The following is a 10,489-nucleotide window of genomic DNA, read 5'->3' as shown; positions in this document are numbered from 1 at the left end:
ACCGATGATTTATATGAACTGGAATAAGGCGCCCTCCCTCTGCATTCTGGAGTCTAGCGGTACCTGTTTATATTAAAATTCCCTCCCTGTTATAACCTAAAGAAGTTTAACTTTAGAGAGCGGGTGGCAGATAAGCGGAACAGCCTCCCAACAGAAGTCAACAGCAGGTCCCCCCCGCCGGCGTGGAGTCAGGGGATCTACTAATCCTGCCCCACCCCCGCACATAGAACCCTTACGGGAACCGGTCATGTGACTTTGTCGAAATCAGGTGGAAAAAAACAAATATTGATAAAGAGTCTGGCAGAAAGTGACGCAGATCAATGGGAACACGGAGTCTCCGGACCGGAGCTCCCATCGTGTTTATCGAGGTCACGCTGGTCCCCAAATTCATGGAAGTGGCGGACACTCCGAATATATATTCCGGGAAAAGTATCAAATTCTATATATTCTGCTTGTAATGTTACCTTGATTTTGTAATCTGAGATAATTTGCCCCCCTCCTCCCCCCGGCTCCTACCCACTGCTCGCTGTTAGAGTTATTCACTATTCTATACAGATTATTATGGAGTATTTGAAATGTTGCTGCTTCTATACACATTACTGGGGCAAACATTCTGAGCTCCAAGGAAAGAGAAGCATCGGGGAGGAAAGAGGGGCATGGGGGAGGAAAGGGGGACATCGGGGAAGAAAGAGGGACATCAGGGATTTGGGGCACAAACAGGGACTGCCCATCCTAAAGAGGGACGGTTGGGATGTATGCTCCCCTGTTCAGATGGTCCTTTCTACCAGTGTTAAAGCGCTCCTTGCTCTGCTTTGTCTGATGCCCTCTGACCCCGCAGCGAGGGCAGATCAGCTGGCAGCATGTGCTGGTTTTACATTAAATCCCCCTTTCCTCCAAATCATTAATCTAGGAATCTATTATTTAAATTATTCATCTGCCCGGGTTCCCTCGCCTGTGTCTGAACTTTTAGAGGCGTCCGTGCCGTTGATTTAACTGGGAAAGATTTCCTGTCCCTGGTCAGAGGCAGGAAAAGTCAGAGCATGGAGCAGAGCAGCTGCAGAGCTGCAGCTTCTACCTCAGGTAAGATTTATTTTTGAAGAATATTAAGTACTCTCGGAGGGTTGGGGTTACTCGCGGAGTATTTTAATATGCATTCTTCTATAGTGGGGGTGTCGGGTATAGTAAACCGTGACTTTATTCACTGCGACAAGCTTCACCCGCAAGAATTACTGGTTTGGCCCTGCATGATGCATAGTTAAATCTACCAGATGAAATGTAAAGATTTGCCTATGCATTATGCTAACGCTCAGGAGTATTACTTACCAGCAGTGGCCACAAGGAGGCAGTATTAGTCCACAAGGGCTGTGCATGTACTCTGGTACATTAAAGGTGCTAAAGGGACTCTCCAGCCAGTGGGGTAACTGCAGGGGTCTTAACTGCGATGATGCCGTCCCTCTAGGGGGCTCAGGCCTCCCCAGTATAGATCATACACACAACCCCCCCTGTTCACAACATTGCTTACCCCACTGAAATAAACCATACTCAAGCCACTGCAGCATCCCTGCTTGAAAATAGGTCAAGCAGGGGCCAGCTCTTTGAGTAATTTCTCGAAGTACCCCGTGCTAGAGATACCCCGCAGCATGCTTCTCTTATTTCACGTCTGTTTCTCTCCCTATAATAAAGGTTTCCTTGCGCCGGTTCCTCTGTCTCATTGTCTGACTTCCTTATGATTTTCCTGTTCACACGTTGGGCGTGTGATGTCATCTCTCCCTAGGGAATAATGAGGTCATCCTTGCAGCGAGGTTGTGATATAGGTTTGGGGGGCTTCGCCTGGTATTCCAGCTCTAGGGTTTTAAAGGGACAGAGGGGTCTCTTTCACTTTACATGGTGCCCCCTTGCTAATGCATGGGGGGATTCTGCAGATACCCCTAGAATTAGCGACCTCCCATGGGGGGGGGCTTTTCATCTGCAGAATGGCTACCTAATAAAGTTTAAAAAGTTTGGACGTCCCGCGTCATCTTTTGCGATGAGTATATGAGCAAATCTTGGGTAAAGTCAGAATTAGAGACTTTTCCCGTATTACAGGGTGTGTTGGCAGCTACGCCTGGGTCGCTGCTACTGTCCATTATTGTCCGTGTGTCTCTGTGTCCGGCGGGTGACCTGCGCGTGTGGGAGATCTCTGTCTCAGTGTAATAAATGGTTCGTTACTGAGACACGGGATGCAGGGAGACGTCCATTGTGCGCCAGACAAAGACGGAGCTCAATCCAGAAAGACGGTGACCTTTCTGCTGCCGGGAGAGAGAGAGAGAGAAGGGAGAGAGAGAGGAGAGAGAGAAGGGAGAGAGAGAGAGAGAGAGAGAAGGGAGAGAGAGAAGGGAGAGAGAGAAGGGAGAGAGAGAGAAGGGACAGAGAGAGAAGGGAGAGAGAGAAGGAAGAGAGAGAGAGAAGGGAGAGAGAGAGAGAAGGGAGAGAGAGAAGGGAGAGCTGCCACGGGGCAGGAAAAGAGAGAAGGGCAGGGTCCATGGATAGACGGGGGGATTTACACTATCTGCCCCAAACTCAGCATTACCTTAAAGCGCCAATAAATATTAAATCAGAGCAGTAGAGATCTTCTACAAACGTGTTGCTGGGAGTCAGAAATGGGTGAAAGTGGATATCATTTTCATTGAGACTTTTTGCTGGGAAGAATTAATTGTCATGTGACAGAGGATCAGGCTGCCGCCAGAGGAACTGCGTTGTTCTTATTAAATTTTAATAGGTAAAAATAAAATGGCCGATCTGCTGACGTTTATTGGCTTTCCATGCCTTTAATAATATTTAGTCTTAGTGGAACGGCACCTTTAATAAAGACAACGGGTAATCAGGTGTAATGTGGGGGGCATTAAAGGGTCCCCCGAGTGATCATATGCATCGTAACGGGTGATAGTTAGGTGGTCCCTGCATGTGCAAATTCTGTTTTCCTGCCACTGACTGCACTGCAGCTCTGGATCTGCAGCTTCCCCTAAAGGTAGGGGTTTTTTTGTTTGTTTGTTTGTTTTAACCAACTTTTAAGCAAAACTGGGGTATTAATATAAATGACCTATGAAGTAAGACGGCCTGTTCTAAAGAAGGAGTTTGCAGGGAAGCTGCAGTTTCCCCCAGTGAGCTATATAACTATATATATATATATATATAATGCCGTTCCTGCAGGAGAAACCCGCTTTTCTAATACTTTGCGAAGTGAGCTGAAGCCCCAACTCCCCCCCCCAGTCGTGTGAAAGCAGTAAGTACGGCGCGGGGATGGAGGTTGATAAATACATGGTGTAGTCAGGGAGGGAGCAGGAAGGTCAGCTCTTTGTGTGAGATCTGTGTTTCTGGCCATGGCACCGGGGGCAGATTTTGGGCACAGAGCCACACAGCGCTCACAACACAACCCCTTGTCTCTTCTTCTCCTCTCCCAGGATTCCAGACAGAGGGGGCAAAGGCTGGCATTGACCCCCCCCCTCCTTTTCCCGTTATTCCCCCCCTGACGGGGCTTCAAAAAGACCCCGGACCTCCTTGACTCAGGAATTGAATGGTGATTATTATATTGTACAAAGCAGCACTTTCTACAGCATATGGAGAATGCGAGGGGTTATTGGGGGCCACAGGAGAAGAGTGGAGAGGGGGGAGAGGAAAACTGGAAAAATTAGAGATAGTGTGATATAGGTATGGAAGGAGAGAAATGGGACCCCAGTTTGGGGCAAAAATCATGAAGGACATGCGTTATAAGAAGCCCCCCAAGCACAACCCACAGTAACTGCAGAAGACGAGGACATCAAGGGCTGAGAGCTTTCACTTTTTTTTAAAGTTCCGGAGGTTCCGGGGATTTGTGTGAAGTTTTCAAGAGCAGGAAAAGGATGTATTTCCAGAGAGAGCTTGGAGAGCGAGGAGGGACTCGGGGCTGAGGGAGAACTAGACGCTCATCTGCTACGCGAGGACACAAAGTGATAGTTCTGGACGACAGACAGGTTTGGAACGCCGTGTATCTACTAGGTAAGTTCCGACCTCGCTTAGAGACAATGACCGGAACGTACTTCCAACCATTGATTCCGTTCTGGAGTTGTTCTGGATATGGTGCGGTCCTTTCTGGAGACACTGAAGGAGCTCCTGTGATATTAGGTTCTCTAGATTTGCCTACAATTCTTGGTAGAAGGATCACACAACTGACAACAAAGGTCTTCTGCTGCTTTGGGTTTTTTGTCCAACGTATTGGCCGTATGTAGACTTCAGGAACCAGATTATGATAGAGAATTCTAGATGGTCGAGGGTGGAGGGTCATAAGAGAGAGTTCTTGGGGTATAATAGTATCTCTTGGGGTATAACATACTCTTAATTGAAACTTTGTATCGCCAAGCTGAAGAAGATGAGGTTCTAACATAAACCCGTCTAGAAAAAAAAATGAGGGGTCTTTCAAATATCTTCAGAGCATCCAGAAAATGAAAGAAAGTCTCTGAAATAGCCAGAGGGTGTCTGGAACGGAAAACGCCGTCTCCGCTATAGCCGAGGGGTGTCTGGAGCAGGAAAGGGGGTGTCTCTCGGATAGCGTAGGGGGGTCTGGAAACGGAAAGGGGTGTCACTGGGATAACAAAGGGGTGTCATTGTGTTCCAGAGGCGTGCTTTCCTCGCATTCACGCTCCCGCGTCCTGTGATCGGCAAAACATTGTTCAGTCTGTGAACCGAAGGAGCGTTGGGGTGAGTTTTGGGTCCGATCTGCCTGCGGTTCCTCTGTCTGTCTACGGTTAGGAGTTAGCGTGACTGTGTGAGTGTTCTCTCTTCTAAACCCTTTATATACGGCTTGTGTGTGCGCGTTACTGTCTATGTGTTGGTATCTGGAACGTATCTGGAACGTGGTCTATGACTTTGTTCCACTGCAAAAAAAGACAACATTTTGACCTTAATGAAGGTCAATCATCAGAAGGACTCACCTGCCACCTGCCCCAGCAGCCTCTTTAGCTTTAGTTTGGGGCGATCGGCCGCTGTGTAGTTATTAATTATTATGTATTGGTTGATATGGCGCCATCAGAGAGGTTTTGAGATGTTGTCCCATTGATCTGATCTCCTGTTCTCTTCCTTGTTTCCGTGCTGCTGTAGAACCTCTGCGGGGGGCAGTTGAATGTTCTGTGGTTGTGGCCCAGGGGTATTTCATGGACGACACTTTTTAATAATAAGATATTTTTAGGAAGGCATCATTTTTAATTTAATTAAATAAAGCAAAAAAATGGTCCCGAGAGGTGATCAATATGTATATATTTGAGGGGCTGTAGGCCGAGGTTCAGGTCTCAGAATGTTCTATCTTAGAATGTTTTACATGATGTAAACTCGCACATTCAGTATCGTAGCTGGGAACCTTCTAAGCTCCCCCCGAGACCCTTTAATGCCCCACCATGCAGATTCTGTGGATCGACTTCTTACCCAAATGGCTCCAATACCCATCATGGAAACCGTCATTATTTAAAGATACACTTCATTGAATCACCTGCGTTCAAGCAGGGATATCGACCATAACATACTGGGAGCAAAAGCACTAATCAGGAGTCTTAGGTATCATTGTGTATGAATGAGCCGGCTCCACACTCCCGAGATTGGGGGCAAAGACCCTGAGACTGGGGGGCAGACCCCTGACAGTTCCCAGGGATGGTAAATATGTGTAAAGAGCCGGAGAGACAGGCGGACACCGAGGAGAGACGTTCACATGCCGTATGTCTGTGCCAGCAGGTATCTCGCCCCAGGGCGCGCAGCACTATGTATCTTTGGACCGTGGCTTTACTTATAGTCGGCGCGAGCGGCTCAAGGCAAAAAAGGTGAGAGCCCTGGAACGTTATTAATATTACTTTCCTTCTGTTATTATCGGTGATGTCAGTAACCCTTTCTGTTTCTTAGAAATCCCATTTATCCAATTTAAGGTGCTGTTCCACCTACTCTGCTGAATTTCCCAAACTACTAAATGCAGCATTACAAACATCAGTTCTAGACCCTTCCGTGAAATGATTTAAGGTTTAGAGTAAATCCTCTGGCCTGCCGAGATCTTCCTGCTATAAGAACTGAAGACTTATTTGGTATCAGCTTCTACCATTTCTTCTGGAAGGCTGTTCCTTTTATCCACCATACTCTCAGGGAATACATAGTTCTAGACGAAGCACGCCTCTATACACGTGGGTGTCATAGCTGAGGGTTTTTAGTAATCTAAACGTTCTTGAACTTGTCCATTTTTTTGTGGCTTTGTCAGGGGAGTCTGTTCCAAGCAGGTGGAGAGGATCCCGGTCGTGTACAATGAGACCTTCATACAGCCGATCTACCAGCCGTACCTGACCATGTGCCGGGGCCAACGAGCCTGCAGCACCTACAGGTAACGGATGCGAGAAGGACAGCAGAAGACACTGGGCATGCTGATGTATTATACTTGGCTGCTGCCCTTGGCCTGATCCGGGGCAGTGCCCCATCTGCCCTTCCCAACTTACCCCCATAGTCCCCGTCCCTGCATGTGATGTTAATGGCGGTGTAGAAACTATGGAGGCTTTGCTGACCAGCTCAATGTCCCCGAGTTTTTCCTTCCCTGAGTCTCCGGGTCACTGGTGTTTATTCATGCCCTTTACTCCCCAATTCCACTCCCGCCCCTATACAATGGGGCTATTGGTGGTGACTTCTGCCCATGTGCTGAGCCATATGAGCAATGGCGCACTCATCTTCGGCACTATCCTAGGCCTAACCCAGGGCAGAACCACCAGCCGCCCTCTCTGTGTGGAAGAAGCTATGGAGGACTCGACACGTCCGCCCCATAGTGAATAGCGAGCGCATTACATATTGGGACACATTGTATGACGTGCGGTCTATTTTCCTCCTTCTCCCAGGACTGTCTACTCGGTGTCTGTCAGGCAGGTGAAAAGGGAGGTCACGCAAGTAACGTCCGTGTGTTGCCCGGGCTGGAGGAAAAAGGAGCCCACGTCAGACACGTGCGAGGAGGGTGAGTCTGTGTGAAGAGCCCCTCGACATCTGAAAGGGGCAAAGAGGGGCAAATGTGTTAGTGGGTGTGGTTCGAGGCAGCAAAAATCTCCAACTGGCAGCCATGACCCTCCCACACCTTCTCACGGACACTTAGTCCTCCCCGGCTCTCCCCTCACACACCCTGTTTCGTCTTTTCAGCCGTGTGTCACAAGCCCTGTCAGAACGGTGGGACGTGCATCAAGCCCAACATGTGCCGCTGTCCCGCAGGTTGGGGAGGCAGATACTGCCATGTGGGTAAGTGTCTGGACGCTAATACCCCGAACGGACACCTAGAAAGCAACAGAATTCACTTCTTTTAAATTTTGTTCCTGATTTGTAATCCCCCCCCCTCTGGATTTCCAGAATTTTTATTACTTTTTTTTTTTTAAATTTACAAAAATCTACTAAAAAAAAGATCTTTTTTTCATTATAATGAAATTTACTAGAAATAAAATGAATAAATGTTCTTATCCAAATTAATGTATTAAAATGTTTTATGGTTTACTAATTCTTTTGTTATTAGAAGTCTCAGAATATAATTTTAATGTACTTATTTCTAATTAATAATGAACCCCAACCACACCCCATTGTTTTATTGTTTGGGGATTGGCGGATCTGGCCACCAGAATCCTCTTCTCGGCCATGTTTTCCGTTCTTAACCGCTTCCCATGCTCTCCACTCCAACTCCCTTTCCCCTTCCCTGTTCCAGATATTGATGAATGCCGCCGTCCCTCGCACCCGTGCCCCCAGCGTTGTGTTAATACCCGGGGCAGTTTCAGTTGCGAATGTCACTCGGGCTTTACCCTCGCAGACGACGGAAAATCTTGCGTGAAAATCAGTCCCCAACCGTCAGTCCCGGTGCAACAAGCTGAAGGTAAACCCGGCGGTGTGCGATAAACCCACGGCTACTATGTTTCCTCTAAGTCTTTGTTCTGAGACCTTAATGTTCCAACAGTGTTCTGTGCCACCTGTTTTGGTTATTTGGCTGTCACTTTAGGTGACTTTAGGGTTTAGGCCAAGGTGGGCACAGCAGGTGCACCAGCTTTATGATGGCTCTCGTCTTCTGACCATCAATGACCATCTGACATGAAGCTTCAAACACTGAATCAGTAATGAAGCTTCAAACACTGAAGGTTCTAGAGCGTGTTATTTCTCCTTGGACATGCAGGCAGATGAGCGACAGCCTATTTCCCACCTTCCATGGTTCTTCTCAACAAAGGAGAGCTGGAACGTGATTAAATGCGAGCGTTAAAAGTTATCCAAACAAGAGTCTTATCTGGTAGTAGCGATGCTGGAAAATAGCCACTGGAGATGACTTCTGAAGCCAGTTTCCCGGTGCGGAACCTCATCATACATCTGGAAGTGGAAAGTGGAAGCTTCTGACGCGTAGCTTCCGACAAGGCAAAGATAAGGAGACGTACAGAGAGTGGACACAGACAATATTCCTGGGGGAAGTCATTTCAAAGTCCAATGCGTTATCATTTCCCCCGGCTGATACTGTGCAGACGGAGGAGACAAGAGCACCTGGCACCATGCCCCAATCCTTTGCAATAACCTGGAATGCTATTGGCTCCAGGCCTACGAGAAGGAAGATGCCCACCTTGCCCTGTTGATGTATCTAGAGACTCCGCACGGTGTTGCGTCTGGCCGTGGATTGTCCTGGTTTGGATGCTTCTACATATTCTGTTTCACACTGTAATGGACCCTTCACAACCCGTTCCTAGAACACCTTCAAGATCTTCTTCCTGGTATTCAGGACACTGGGAATGGAATCTGGATGCTATATTGTTGCTCGGCATTGCTGTGTCCATCTTATTACCCACCGTGGCACATAGTTTGTTGACAGGCAGTTCATTTGAGCCACCAATTCAAAAAGATTGAATCTGGGGATCCAAGCAGGTTTGTGTAATGGAATGCTCAGAGTTCTTGTCTGTAGCCGTAACACAACCGTTCATTCAACTTCAGCGAGCAAGAATGAATAATGTTTCATCATTTGATTCCTCGCGACCAAAGGTGATTGAATTAATTCTTGATCTTTTCCTCAGATGCTTCACAAAGAATTTCCAATGAAGTCCAAGATCTCCGCAGTCTTGTTGTGTCATTAGAGCAGGTAAGTCCTCTTACACCCATGTGGGGTGGGCTCAATCCATGCTTCTTCCATGACGTCAGGATGGGGAGAAATCTGAGCTAAATCCAAACAATCTAAAATTACCTCCTTCCCTTCCGTTTTTGGGTCCGTGCCTCATGGTTTTTAAAATTAGTGCTGACTTTGGAGCCACCATCAGATGCTTTATGAAGGTCCAGGTTGGCGCAAAGGAGTCTAGGGCCCAAAGTAAATTTGATATTGACAAAACCAGTTCCCTTTAGCTCACTCTGGTTTCCATGGTAATTATTACTCCACATTTACTAGGAAATCTGGCCCATGGGGTGAAAAGTTAGCTTTTGCTCATCTTTGTGCCAGATCTTCAATGTTGCGTCCTTATAAATCTGCCTCTCTGTCTTCATGAATGAACCTCCGTGAATGAACAATACATTTCGTCATACCTCATAATACTTTCCGAGAGAGTATAGGCTGAGGGTGCTGAGTGTCCCAATAAGAGACGGCAAGAAGGTGTAGGGTCATTGATTAAACCGTTTCTCTGTCTCGGAGGCCTCTCGGTGTGTCTCGTAGCTAAAGCCTTTCTTTTCTTCCCCCGTCTCAGAGGTTGGACAGCACGCTCTCGGCCCTGCAGCGGCTCTTCCCTGTTAAGCTGTCCGAGATCCGCTCAGACCAGGTGCAAGAATTCTGGGAAAGAATCGGCAGCCTGGATCGAGTGGATTCCATAAGCGATCAGCTCATGTACATGGAAGAGAAGATGGGAGAATGTAAGGGACCTCAAACCACCAGAAATACATCTTTTACGGGTTCTATCATCCGTTCCTCTGGTTCCTCCTCTGGAACCTTCCGATGTCTCCTCCTCTCTGGTCTTCTCCCTACCCCTCCTCCTCCACGCGTCTCGCTTCTCTCCATAATAACTCTCCCTTCTCTTTCTAGGTTCCTGTCGCAGTAACGAGATCGAGATGGCTGTAAATTTAAAGCGTTAGTTCTCCGGACGAGCATCCCGCTCACCCCCATTTTATTTATATACCCTACCCTGTAACCCCAATATTTATGTCCAAACCTTTATTTATAACCCCGACTCACCCCTTAATCCCCAATCAATAAATACTATTTGTAGAAAATGTATCTTCATTTTTCTTTTTTTCCTGATTTTTTGAAACTCCTCAATTGTTTGTTGCTTAGATACAGTCGCCCCTTTCCTCCGTGTTTTTATTCCCCCCCCTCTCTCGTCTCCGTGACCTCTTTCCATCCCGTCTTCCTTTCTGGTATTTCTGTTCTTCCTCCACATTGAGTGTTGACGTTCCATCCGTCATCTTCCTTTCACTTTTTCTCTCTGTTCACTAATTGATTACTCATTCATTTTTTTATATGATTGTCCTAAATTCC

The 10,489-nt window shown here is 47.3% G+C and overlaps 1 protein-coding gene across 2 annotated transcripts; it reads left to right on the top strand.

Moving 5' to 3' along the window:
• The first annotated feature begins 4,247 nt into the window (after positions 1-4,247).
• Positions 4,248-10,220, top strand: EGFL8 (EGF like domain multiple 8). Of its 2 annotated transcripts, none has more exons than XM_053473307.1 (9): positions 4,248-4,713; positions 5,737-5,822; positions 6,248-6,367; positions 6,870-6,982; positions 7,162-7,257; positions 7,712-7,876; positions 9,048-9,112; positions 9,705-9,867; positions 10,037-10,220. In XM_053473307.1, the coding sequence occupies exons 2-9, from the start codon at positions 5,764-5,766 to the stop codon at positions 10,084-10,086; spliced, it is 831 nt and encodes a 276-aa protein (XP_053329282.1). In that variant the 5' UTR covers positions 4,248-4,713; positions 5,737-5,763; the 3' UTR covers positions 10,087-10,220. The 2 variants fall into 2 exon arrangements, with proteins under 2 accessions (XP_053329282.1, XP_053329283.1); XM_053473308.1 differs by lacking the exon at positions 4,248-4,713 and adding an exon at positions 4,762-4,780 and having other exon boundaries at positions 5,734-5,822.
• Positions 10,221-10,489: the final 269 nt, after the last annotated feature.

The sequence above is a fragment of the Spea bombifrons genome, chromosome 8 (genome assembly GCF_027358695.1).
Source record: "Spea bombifrons isolate aSpeBom1 chromosome 8, aSpeBom1.2.pri, whole genome shotgun sequence".
Taxonomy (NCBI): Eukaryota; Metazoa; Chordata; class Amphibia; order Anura; family Pelobatidae; genus Spea; species Spea bombifrons.
Note: the sequence above shows the minus strand (reverse complement) of the source record. Positions and strands in the feature narration are given on the sequence as shown.